The sequence below is a fragment of the Herpailurus yagouaroundi genome, unplaced genomic scaffold (assembly GCF_014898765.1).
Source record: "Herpailurus yagouaroundi ecotype Mexico unplaced genomic scaffold, PumYag 159, whole genome shotgun sequence".
Lineage (NCBI taxonomy): Eukaryota > Metazoa > Chordata > Mammalia > Carnivora > Felidae > Herpailurus > Herpailurus yagouaroundi.
Window position 1 is genome coordinate 48,857,621 of NW_024412400.1, and position 13,360 is coordinate 48,870,980.

The following is a 13,360-nucleotide window of genomic DNA, read 5'->3' on the forward strand; positions in this document are numbered from 1 at the left end:
GTCTTACTTCAGAAATAAGCAATGGCCAGATGGCATTGATATAGTTGGCATTGCCTCTTTATTTATGAACATGGTCACAACTGCTCGAATTGTCATCATTTCACTGAGGTCTCTGCAATTTAGTACTACACGTGTCAAAGTCATATGATAACAGATGCTATTGAAGGCGAGAGAAATTGCCAAATTAGGTGAAAGAAATTCCAAAGCAACAACAGGCTGGTAAAAGCAATTCATTCATGTATTATATACGACTATCATTAAGGCATGGAATTTAATTTGTCAGAAACTTTCTTGTGGCCATTAAAAGAGAAGCTGTAGAGGGGCACGGCGGGAGCAGGGGGGGGGGGTGGCGCTCAGTTGGTTAAGCGTCCAACTCTTGATCTCGGCTCTGGTCATGATCTTCCGATTCCTGACATCGAGCCCCATGTTGGGTGCCACAATGACAGCGCAGAACCTGCTTGGGATTCTCCCTCTTCCTCTCTCTCTCCCCCGCTTCTGCTTGCTCTCTCTTTCTCAAAGGAAATGAATAAACATAAAAAATTTTTTTTTCAGAGCTTGTAATGGCATCAAACAGCATGGCCACAGCATCAAACTTGCAGAATGAGTGTTAGTGGCTAGGAAGCAAATTCCAGAGACAAGACTAGGAAATTCTTTTAAGAAATGCTGCCCTGTCATTAGTATTGTGTGCAAAAACACATATTGATGTTCTGTATGAAAAGGGATTCGGAATTATATTTAGTGTACAAAATTTTTAGAAATACTTTACTCAATTTAATTTGCTTATATTTCTTTTTTATATATGCATATTAGTATAAAAAAAATCTATGTCCAAGTCTAAAAGTAGTCTTTAATAAGCAAAAACACGAAAATCCTAAATGATAACATGTTGTGTAGTTAAATTGGCAACTCTTTGTCCTTTCTTGGTGGTGCATACAATTGAAGCTCTCTTTGATTTGGAAATGATAAATTGGAGGCTAAAATAGGCAGTAAGTCTGTGAATTTCCAAACTTCCCCTATTGAAGGAACAGAGTTTGGTGTCTTCTGTTACTGTTTTGGTGGGAATGAAGCTGTTGCCTGGAAATGAGATAGGAAAGCCCTGTGATTTCTTCACAATCCTCTGCTACACTTGTTTGCAGACACAACGTAGGTTGAAGGTAAGCTTGCTTCTCATACCATGATTTTTAACTTGTTAACATAAGTCACAGATTGCATTCTGAATTAGGTAACACTTTATTTATCATCAGTTAAGCATTTTTAAATTATTATACTTTTCTAATATAAAAAGTAATATGTTAGTATTGAACATATTCTGTATTAAAAAGTGGGTATTATGCTTGTGTAATTAGCTGTATTTCTTCTTTAAGTCTCTTAATTTTTTTTTTTTTTTTTTTACTACAACTAACAAACCTAAAATTTGTAGGGAACCACAAAAGACCCTGAATAGCCAAAGCAATCCTGAAAAAAGAAAAACAAAACTGGAGACATCACGATTCTGGGTTTCAAGCTACATTACAAAGCTATAGTTATCAAGACAGTATGGTACTGGCACAAAAACAGACACATAGATCAATAGAACAAAATAGAAAACCCAGAAGTGGACCCAGAACTACATGGCCAACTAATTTTTGACAAAGCAGGAAAAAATATCCAATGGAAAAAAAGACGGTCTCTTCAACAAGTGGTGCCGGGTAAACTAGATGGTGGCATGTAGAAGAATGAAACTGGACCACTTATACCATACACACAAATTCAAAATGGATGAAAGACTTCAATGTGAGACAGGAAACCATCAAAATCCCAGAGGAGAAAACAGGCAACAACCTCTTTGACCTCAGCCACAGCAACTTCTTATTAGACAAGTCGCCAAAGGCAAGGGAAATAAAAGCAAGCATGAGCTCCTGGGACTTCATCAAGATAAAAAGCTTCTGCATGGTGAAGGAAACCATCAAAAAGATTAAAAGACAACCAGCAGAATGGGAGAAGATATTTGCAAACAACATATCTGATAAAGGGTTAGTATCCAAAATCTATAGAGAACTTATTAAACTCAACATGCAAAAAACAAATAACCCAGTTAAGAAATGGGTAGGAGTGCCTGGTTAGTTCAGTAGGTTAAGCATCTGACTTTGGCTCAGGTCATGATTTCACAGTTCATGAGTCGGAACCCTCTGTGCTGTCAGCACAGAATCTGCTTCAGATCCTCTGTTCCCCTCTCTCTCTGCCCCTTCCTGGCTCTCTCTTTCTCAAAAATAAACACTTAAAGAAATTGGCAGAAGACACAAATAAACACTTTTCCAAAGATGACATCTAGATGGTTAAGAGATGAAAAGATGGTCAACATCACTCATCATCAGAGAAATACAAATCAAAACTACAATGAGATACCACCTCACACCTGTCAGAGTGGCTAAAATTAACACAAGAAACAACAGGTGTTGGAGAGGATGTGGAGAAAGGGGAACCCTCTTGTACTGTGGGTGGGAATGCAAACCTGTGCAGCCACTCTGAGAACAGTATGGAGGTTCCTCAAGAGCCTAAAAACAGACCTACCCTATGATCCAGCAATTGCACTATTAGGTATTTACCCAAAGCATACAAAAATACAGATTCAAAGGGGTATACACACCCCAATGTTTATAGTAGCATCATCAACAGCCAAAATATGGAGGGAACCCAAATGTCCATTGACTGATGAATGGATAAAGATGATGTGGATCTTACACAATGGAATATTACTCAGCCATCAAGAAGAATGAAATTTTGCCATTTGCAACAATGTGGCTAGAGTTAGAATGTATTATGCTAAGTGAAATAAGTCAATCAAAAAAGACAAATACAATATGATTTCACTCATATGTGGAATTTAACAAACAACAGATGAACATATGGGAAGAGGGGAAGAGAAGAGAGGGAGACAAGCCACAAGAGACTCTTAATGATAGAGAACAAACTGAGGGCTGATGAAGGGAGGTGGGTGGAAGATGGGCTAGATGGGTCATGGGTATTAAGGAGGGCATTGTGATGAGCACTGGGCCTTGTTATGTATGTGACGAATTACTGAATTCTCCTGAAACCCATACTGCACTGTATGTTAACTAACTAAAGTTTAAGAAATAGATTACACTTATCTTTGAAAAATTTTTTGATGCCATTTCTTGTTTACAGAAATATCTCAGCTCAAAGTAATATATATTCAACATACAGCATTTGGTAATACAGAATAGTATAAAACATGAAAAACTTCATGCTTCATCTCACAACCCAGAGCTTGCCTCTCAAGATTTTTGGCCATCACATTCAATGTATCTAGGGCAAAAATGAGTAACTTAACACACACAGTGGATATTCACTATATCCCGGCTGGATGCATGAATGCTGGGAGAACTTGGAGAGCAGCCCATATGTCTTGCTGATAGACTTGATTATATACATCTTATGGTCATTTTTCCCTCCAGTCTGCCTTATTCTTCGGACATAGCAGGAGCTTGGCCAGGTTACAACCAACTTTCTATTTGGCAAGGGAGCATTCTGGAGGGATGGCCACATGGCTCCTGCCCTCTTGAAGCTTACTTACAGTCTAAAGAAGACAAAACATAACAAAAATAAATGTATATATGCACATTGTCATGAACCGTAGAAAAGGAAGAGAACAGGTGGCTGGGAAAATAAGCAGGGCCAAGATCTGATTCAGGAGGGGTCAGGGAGGTCCTCTCTGACGGAGGAACGGGTCAGAAGGTCAAGGAAAAACAAAAGGGCAGGTTCTGAGGCGGTTAAACTTGAAGTGGGTGTGGCCTAAGAATAGTGAAGCAAAGTGTTGAGAGAAAAAACTGCCACAGAAGTAGGCAGGTCGTGCAGGGCCTGGTAAGTCACGGAGAATTTTGAATTTTATTCTATGTATGGTTGGAAACCAATTTTTTACTGTAATTTAAATTGCATTTATTTTTGGTAAATAAATTTTGGTAAAATTCACGATTCAAAGCATTAAAGGGCCAATATTATTGAATGAAAACTCCTCCTCCCTCCAGCTCCCTAGCCACCCAGTTCCCCTCCCCCAAGCTGCCGGTACACATCCTTCCGGAAATACTCTAAGCACAAGCAAGCATATCTATCAATCCATATTATATTTTAAGCAGGGGAGCGAGGCCATCAGATTTGTGTTTTAAGACCACCCGAATGCTGAGAGGGCACTGGCTCTCAGCGTTTAGAGCCGCGCAGCCCAACTCACGCATTTCGCAAAACTCTACTCGGCGTGGGACCAGACCCCTAAACCACCCCCTCCCCCAAACCCTGCCCCAGGGCTTTCTAAATTGCAACTCCGCATGGCTCCCACGCTCTTTCTCACGCTGTGCTCCTGGCAACAGCCTAGCGCGCCCACAGCTCCCGGTCCGGAACCCTTGAGTTCGGCACCCAGCCCACGTGTGCTCAAGTGTTTTAAACAGAGACCGGAGGGGATCGAAGATACGCCAGGGCGGGAAAGCAGGATTTGCTCAGGCTGAGACAGAGGCGGGTCTAAGAGTGGCTAAAACTGGGGCGGGGCCAAGGCTGAGGGCGGGACCAAGCTTGAGGGAGCCGATGGCTCCAGTCGGCTGCTGTGGTCTCCAGATCTCCCGCTGCTGTGATTCGATCTGAGACCCGGGCCACCCAAGGGGCAGTGGGCGCTCGTTGGCCCTGGGTTTTGTAAAGTCCCGAAGGTAAATCTGCCCAGGAGCCAGGCGGCTTGAGCGAGAGGGGACCAACGACGGGGCTGGGCGGCTGGATGGCGGCGGAGGGAAGCGTCGCGCGGCGAGTTTCCCAAGAAAGCTGAACTCGTAGCAAAGTTTCCTGTGCATCAGCTTGCACCCTGCGTATTGGTGGCGGGCTTTTTCCGTGCGGGTGGTCTTTGGACGCTGGAGAGACGCGGAGGTAATTGGATTATTCCGCCTGGGTACAGCCCAGATTTCTGTTCCGGAACACGCAGCGAGGTGGGCGCAGATTTTGCCCGAGAAAGGGTGGGTAATTAATTGACACGCAGTTGTATCGCGCACAGCAGTCGGGTGACTGCCAGACTCCGAGAGCGCGTGTTTGCAAGGCGTGTCTGGTTGTCCGGAGGCAAAGTTCCATGACTTCTTTCCTCTTTAGGCAAGACTAACTGGGTGCTGTTCCCTCTCGGGCTGACCTCCGAGTCTCCGCTATGGACAGCGAGAGTGATGTGGATTTTTCTAGCAACAGCTTAACCCCTTTATGGCGGAGGCGGTCAACTCCTCAGCCTCAGTTGCTGGGCCGGAGCAAGCCGAGGCCCCAGTCGTACCAGAGCCCCAGCGGATTGCTGATCACGGATTTCCCAGTGGAAGACCGAGGGACGCTCCCCGCGGTGCAGACTCCTACGCAGGTACCCACCGCTTCTGAGGGCAGGACCGTCCAGGGGAACCCCCTGCTGCTTTGTACTCATCGTAGGGTGGTGACCAATGGGAGGACAGTCTCCCCGGAATACAGAGCTGTTTCTCCTCGGCTCCGACGTCCCAAGTCTCCCCAGGCTCCCAAAGCGTTTTCAGGGGGCTCCCCGAAATCCCCAGCAAATGGCACAGTGACCTCGCCCATGCCGCACCCGCTGCGCCCCCAGCGGACTCCTAACTCGCCCGCTTGCTGTAGCCGGGAGGGAGACCTGACCGGATTGACCACCAGCCCACTGCTTTTGCCTGCTGCAAATGGGCTAATCCCTAACATCGACTCCCCAGGGTCTGGGTCGCAATCCGGCCAGACGACTAAGGACCCCGAGCCGGGACCCTCGAAACTCTCTCCTGCGCCCCAGAAAAGGTCTTTGGAACAAAAACTCCCCCTCCAAAGGCTGCCCTCACAGGAGAACGAGCTCCCGGAGAATCCTTCAGTGGTTTTGAGCACAAACAGCCCTGCTGCCCTCAAAGTGGGGAAGCAGCAAATCATTCCAAAGAACCTGGCCTCGGAAATTAAAATAAGTAAATCCAACAGTCAGAATGTGGAGCCCCACAGGAGACTCCTCAAGGTGCGTAGCATGGTGGAGGGTCTCGGAGCACCTCTGGGCCCCGCAGACGATGAGGGTGAGGCGGAGAACGACGTGGACAGCCCAGGGTCTCTGCGGAGAGGCTTGCGGTCCACGTCCTATCGTCGGGCGGTGGTCAGTGGCTTTGATTTTGACAGTCCTACCACTTCAAAGAAGAAGAACAGAATGTCCCAGCCTGTTCTGAAAGCAGTGATGGAAGACAAGGAGAAGTTTTCCAGTCTGGGAAGGATAAAGGTAAGGGTGAGCAGGAGTGTCACTCATTAAGCCAGGCATTCACCAAGCCAAAAGCGAAGGTGTTGGGGGTGGGGGGAGGGGCACAGGAAACCAGAAGTTATCGTTCTCTTTTAATTCTCTTGTTGATCAGACCTGTGCACATCTCTCTCTTGGCCATTCTGTTGCAGGCAGTCACAGCCAGGTTAATGCAGCTTGGTGGGAGGAAGTAAAACTCTTACCACTGTTTTAACTTTCTAAACTCAGAATGGCAGAATGTGGGGGACAAATGTGAAAAAGAAATACAGCAAATTAGGTGCTGGCTGAGTGAGTCCTGAACACTTTTAATACAGGTAGCTGAACAGGAGGTGGAGAGCGGGTGTGGTACTCTTGACTGAATGGTCAAAATGTGTGGGGCTTGTTTAGAGGTGTCAGGGGTTGCTGATTCATCACAGCTGAGACAGGAAACTACCCATTTCTTTTGAGCATATTGATTATTTTAATTATTGAAAGTAATTCATGCTAATTACTTACTGAATTTTTCTTGGAGTAGTGATAATATAGTAAATGCCATCCAGGTAAAATGTGAGTTTTAAAATTAATTGCCAGAATCACAAAAGTTACAAATGTTTGTCATCTTTGTTGTTGCTTGTCTCTGTCGCCACTGTCACTGGTTGTATTTTATTCCCATGTTGTGTCCATTTATTCTTGAGAGCATTTAACAAGTTGGTAGCTCAGAATTTCAGATTCAAGTGAACTCTGTTCCCTGATCGAGGCCTAGAAATTTCATAGGTTAAAATACTGCCAAATATGACATAAAGAGATAGGGAAAACTAAAGAAAGACATTTTGGAGTGTGTATGTGCTGCTTTCTCCAGAAACAAGACAGATCTCAGCAGAAATTCATTTTGGCAGCCTCAACTTTCCTTGGTTAATCAGAGAAGTGGAACCGGTTTGTACAAAATGTCAGTATGTCATAGACAAGTAAGGCTATTTTATTTTCGACCTCATGGCCTTAAATTACATAACATTTTAGGTGGTTTTTATCCCCCACCCCCCAACTCTGCAAGTATAGCGCAGCTCAGTTTAACAGTGATGGTGAATCACCAGTAGTGAAATGAGCTGCTTGCTGGTCTTTTGAGGATTCTCAAGCTGTTTTGCTGGGGTCTGTGGGATGTTGTACATTTTATTTTACCAGTTTAGTGAATTGTAGTAGTCAGATGAGTGAACTACTCAAGGGATCGTCTGCTGTATGCTCTTGGAAATCTAATGAATGTAACAACAAAAGAAGTAATTTTCTTAAAATAGCTGTATTTTCTGTTTGGCTCATTCATACTTAGTTTGCTTTGCTTTTTCCTTTTTTGCTTGTTTCTTAGAAAAAAATGCTGAAAGGACAAGGAACATTTGATGGGGAAGGTAAGCATCTGATTTTCCAGACTTTTATTGCTGTTTCAATGTGGAATATCAATTATAAGTTGAAATCCAACCGCAGTAACAAAAACACTTAACATGAGAAAAATGTCCAACTTCTTCCCAAATTATACAGTATGAATCTCTGCACTAAGCTAAATTTTCATCCAGTAATACCAGCAAATGGAATTAACGGCATTCTTTGTAAATTGATAACTTTGTCAGCCAACATCCTGGATTTTTAATTCTTATCTACCCTGGCTCCATCCCCGCCTCCCTCAAAAAATGGACAAAGAGTAAGAGCCGGCTCTAGATTTTGAGTTAAAAATCCTGAGTTTGGCACTTAAATCTTAAGTCATAGTTCCTTTGACTTAATATTCTTTTCTCCGTATTTCCAAATTTTAGTATCATTACTGACTTCCTATTTGCTTATCAAGTTTCAACTTGGGGGAACTCTAACTGTCCTGGCTAATACAAACCTATTCCTAAGAATTTGTAACCCATATAGTATTTTTGTGAAGGATCACAAAAACAAAAGCTGCTCAGCCAGGTGTTCAAACCCTAATCAGATTAGAGGACTTTGTATATACAGACGGGTCAAGTGTCAAGTAACTGGAAGAGCACAAAGCAAACAGCCCCACCTTCAGCCTTCCTGGGGTGGGAGGAACATGGTGGAGGTGAAGGTAGTTACTTTCTGTCATGCTTTGAAATGTTAAGATTTTCTAATCTTTCAAGAGTAATGAAGAAGGGTATGCCTCTCTATAAGTAAATCTAACGTAAAATCACCCAGAGATATAAAATACGTAATCTTAGGTGATTACAAAATATTTCCCTATGTAATTCTTATAAAAATCCGTTCCCTTGGAGCATTTAAACATGACCAGTTCATAAAAATGTATTCATTGCACCAATCTGAGGTGCAACGAATATATAAAATATATGATATTTTAGCTGGTTTGGGCAAATTCATCTCTCTGATTTTATAATTGAAGAAACTGGGAGCTTGGAGAGATTTAGTGTCTTGCCCACCATCGCATAGCCAGTATGAGGGCAGATAACTGGTCCTGAGTCCATTTTGCTTACTCTTGAATCACTTTATGACCATGAAGTAAACAGAGTACCTAATAGGCATTTAGAGAGATGGTTTGCATCTTCTAGAAGTTGACATTGATTCTGGGATCTTTGTCTCAAAGGGTTAAAAATGTTGAACTTTTTTTTTTTTAAGTCCCAGGACAGACTTTTTATTTTTATTTTTACATTTATTTATTTATTTATTTATTTATTTAATTAAAAACATTTTTTTTAACGTTTATTTATTTTTGAGACAGAGAGAGACACAGCATGAACGGGGGAGGGGCAGAGAGAGAGGGAGACACAGAATCGGAAGCAGGCTCCAGGCTCTGAGCCATTAGCCCAGAGTCGGATGCGGGGCTCGAACTCGCGGACCGCGAGATTGTGACCTGAGCTGAAGTCGGACGCTTAACCGACTGAGCCACCCAGGCGCCCCTTTACTTTTATTTTTTATACGTAGTTGTATGTTGTTTCCTTTTATAAGGAGCTGTTTCTGTGCACTCTTTGGTCTCTTCTCAATATGATGGCCTGGAAATTTTCACAGATACGTACATGAGGAATACAGGATTCTTAGAGTTAATGACTAAGAAGAATGTAGCTTAGGATGAGGTGCAGTAGAGTGGTGAGAACCTGCCAACCAGGGACCTGGGTTGTCATCGTACAGTTTCTGGGTTGTGTGACATTGAGCAAGCATCTTGACTTCACCAAGACTCAGTGTCCTCATGGATGAAATGAGGCCAATAATACTATTGCCTTTGTTGTTGTGAGAATGAGTGAGTAATCTTATCAACAATGTATGCATGTTTTGTGCCAACCACTGGTACTTTAGAGAACACTACAGAGGTGTGGTAACGCAGTCTTTACCCTCATCATCTGTTTTACATATGTAAAACCATCAGAGAACAGTAAAATCTTGCATCGACTCCAGTATTACTTTAGTCATGGTGCATATAGAACATGCAGTAGTTGATGAAGAGGCAGATGTCTGTTTTCTTCGGTAGGTGGGAAAGGCATTTCAAAGTCAGTAGGTCCCAAATCAAATTCATGATCTTTCCCTCTAAAGCTGCATCTCCTCAGGCGTTCCCATCTCCTGCTGTGCAGCTGTTGGGACCTGCAGACGTAGGAAACATCCTTACCACCTCCCTTTCTCTGACCCCCATCTCCAGGCCATCCTCAATAGCCCATCTCCATTCTTGCATAGCATCCTAATTAGTTCTTTACGCAGCTAGTATTTTGCTCCAACAATATAATCAAATCTTTTCCTTTCCATGGATTCCCTTTGTAATCAGGATAAAATACAATCTTCGCAGTGTGGAAGAAATTCAGTTGTTTTGTACTTGGGATAAAATCCAGTTCTTTAACATCGCCTGCAAATCTCTGCTTGATTTAGACTATCTGGCTCACCTCCCTAAACCCAGCTAGCACCCTTTGTCCACTAGACACCCATACTCTACGCATTGACTTTTCCTTTGTTCTTCTAAGGTATTATGTTTCTTTTTGCCTCAGGGCTTTTGCATATACTTTTTCCTTTAGCTCTGAAGCTTCTCAGCTTTCAGATCTTAGATTTTTCTCAGTAACACCTGTTTGACCACCGCCCACCCCCACCCCCACCCCCCACCCCACCGACAAGAGGTCACACCCTGCTGAGAATCTGTTCTTCAAGCACCCATATAAAAATCATTCAGTTTATAGGTACGTATATGTGCCAGATTATTTTGTCTTCAACCCTACAGTGACTTGCCTTCTCCGACTGAAAATCAGAGTCCTTTCCATGGCATTGAACAGCCTACGTGATCTGCCCTCTCTTCATCTCCAGCCCCCATCTCTTAAGCTTCCTCCCTTCCCTCACCCTGTTTCACCCATATAGGCCTCCTTGCTGGTCCTCACACATAGAGACATACCAAACAGACTCCTGTCCCAGGACCTTTGTACTTGCTCTTCCCTCTGATGGGATGTTCTTTTGCCAGCTGTAAGATGTCTTGCTTTCTCACCTTTTTTAGATTAAATATCACTTTGGTGAGGCCTTCCTAAACCACCCTATTTAAAATCTACATACCCTCATTGTAACGTTCCCTCCTTTCCAGGTTTTGCTTTTCTCCATGACACTTATCAGCATCTGACGTACCATAAAAATTACTTGTTTATTTATTATCACTCTTTGCTCACTCCGATGTCCGCTCTATGAAGATTGAGATTTTTATCTTTTTTGTTCATTGTATCCCTAGCAGTTGTTGGCATCCAGGAGGCATTTTATAAATATCAGTTGAATGAGTAAATGAGTGAGTGACTTGGAATATTTTTCTCTTCCTATTTTTAGCTTATGAGGGCACAAGAAGTTTCATTTATTTTCCATTTACTCTCAGCCCTTGGCACATTGTAGATATACAATAAATGTTGGTTAAATAGGTAAATGAATGGTGATGGGCTTTGAAGGAAAGGTAGGGTATGAATTCAGTCTAACCTAAAGAAAAACAGTGATTTAATAGGCATGGCTATCCTCTGTGGGTGGTAGACAGAAACATGGAAACTTTGCTTCCATTGGTATTTCATGTATGGATCCCTCCCATTCCCCTGTAGGTGAATTGGGGACAGAGCTGTGTGAGTGAGAAAATCACTTTTTGGTGATCACTTTTCTTCAGTGATGAAATCCATTTGTTTCCTTGTTGTTCATTAAACTGGAGCCCAAACCTTGTATAAATATGGATGTTTAGAAAAACTAGCATAAAGATGGGGGCAATTATTGACCTGTAGGGTTTGTATTTCTTAACAGAAAATGCTGTCCTGTATCAGAACTACAAAGAAAAGGCTCTTGACATTGACTCTGATGAAGAGTCGGAGCCCAAAGAACAGAAGTCAGATGAAAAAATTGTGATTCACCACAAGCCACTGAGATCCACATGGAGCCAGCTTTCTGCGGTGAGTGTTTACCTTTTTCTTTCCGATCTGTGGGCATGAAAAAACCAAGCTGTGGAAATTAGGTCTGGATGTGGTTTTAACTTTTTCTGCCAATGATCTTGTAACCCAGAAGAGAAAGACTCCTCTTCTTTTTAGATTGTGAAATGGGTCTTGAAAGTCTTCAGGCACTGGTGAGAACATGGACTTTAATGCTTCTGATTGGGAAAATCAGGTTTTGATAAAATAAGGTGACTTGATACTAATATACTATGTTCTGGAAGCTTTTCCTGCTCAGTATCTTTTCTTTTTTTAATTTTTAAATTTTTTATTTATTTTTTATTTTTTATGTAGTATATATGTAGAGGTAACTTAATCTATCCTGAACTTTATCGTAATTATGGCTATATATACAGTTACGTGTATGTGTATCTATGCACAATAGGGAGTTTATGACAGTTTTTCCTTGGACATTTCATTTGATATAGACACAATTATATGTTCTTGGAGTTGATTAATGAATGGCATTCTGTTCCATATCCCTCTGTGCATCTTTTGTGTGAGCCTGTCTGATACTTATTTTGTGTCGATGAGTAATTTTTCCTCTCTGCATCAAACATCTTTGTTTATAGCCATAATTTCTCTTCTTCCTGGTTTAACAAATGTCACAGTGTGCAGCTTAGTTTACTTGATAGGAGTTTGGGCACAGCATCTGTGGGCATCTGATGCATTACCAAGTAGAAAGGAATTCCCATGGCTGGCTTGGGTGGTGGGAGCATTGCATCAAAAAACAAGCCAGTACACCTCTGTGAGTCCCTTAGGCAATGTGGGAGCAGAAGCGATTCCCTCTTAAGCTGAAATGAGCATTGTTCAGCGTCAAGAATATCATATATTTAGGGATTGCACCAGTATAAGAAAAGGAGTTGTATATGTTGGAGCTCATAAACAGGGATATGGGAATGGATGTATGGTGATAACGAGAATGACTTCTGGTCAGGTTCTTCCTCCTCTCTTCTACTCTCTGTTGGAATTCAGAATTCTAGAAAACTAGCCCTCTCCCCCTGTCTCCCTCCCAGCCCCTAATTCTGTTCTAAGGAGAATTTATTCATTTCCAGTGCCTCCAAGCTGTGGCTCCCTTAGTATTATTCCACAGATTAAAATGTCCTGAGTTAAAATTAAATTAAAATTCCCTCAGATTAAAAGGGCAGGTGGTGTTACAACTGATGCTGGTGAGTGTGGAGGATGAGGCCTGGTGGGGACTGTGGTGAACAGGCCTGATGGAACCTGAGCAGCGGCCACTTAGGTCACGCCAGCCCTGTGTTGCCAGACCTTCTGACATTTAGAAAAGAGAAAGCCGAAATCTGGATTTTTTTTTTTATGAGTATTATCCTAATTCAATTTTAGAAATTTTAGAAAAATGATGTGTGAGACCAACAAAGGATTTATGGGCCAGTCTTGTCTCCTGTGCTAACAACTTTGGAACTTTTGTGATGTTTCTGTGATTTTCGCTTGTGGTCAGGTGGTCACACCCATCCACAGAACCAGCATGTTGGCAGCCTTACACCCTAATCTAATGATCTCGTGATAGTAAATCCCTGAGCACATATGTGGAGAAACTGGTGACAGGCCCTTAGAGGCCATGCTAACTCTAAATGGCTGTCATTCCACTGTTGGTGTGGGCCATTTGGTCGAGGATCCTCAAAAAGAAAGCTGTGGATTTTTTGAGTTCTTCCTCTGTGGTGGCGGCAGCTGCATTTGTTAG

The 13,360-nt window shown here is 42.6% G+C and overlaps 1 protein-coding gene and 1 long non-coding RNA gene across 3 annotated transcripts in view; one reads left to right on the top strand and one right to left on the bottom strand.

Moving 5' to 3' along the window:
- Window positions 1–472: 472 nt before the first annotated feature.
- LOC121033868 (uncharacterized) lies at window positions 473–4,536 on the bottom strand. The gene is made up of 3 exons (XR_005792158.1): window positions 4,343–4,536; window positions 3,351–3,577; window positions 473–1,074 (listed from the first exon to the last, which is right to left on the bottom strand). It is a non-coding gene; the product is annotated as an uncharacterized LOC121033868 (long non-coding RNA).
- A 46-nt stretch (window positions 4,537–4,582) lies between these two features.
- ARHGEF26 (Rho guanine nucleotide exchange factor 26) overlaps window positions 4,583–13,360 on the top strand; it is a 129,975-nt gene continuing 121,197 nt past the window's right edge. The window contains exons 1-3 of one of the 2 annotated variants that reach the window (XM_040480538.1): window positions 4,583–6,250; window positions 7,602–7,641; window positions 11,477–11,622. In XM_040480538.1, coding sequence (XP_040336472.1) covers window positions 5,171–6,250; window positions 7,602–7,641; window positions 11,477–11,622 — 1,266 coding nt within the window. In that variant the 5' untranslated portion in view covers window positions 4,583–5,170. The remainder of the gene's footprint in view (window positions 6,251–7,601; window positions 7,642–11,476; window positions 11,623–13,360) is intronic. The other variant, XM_040480537.1, reaches the window with a different exon arrangement.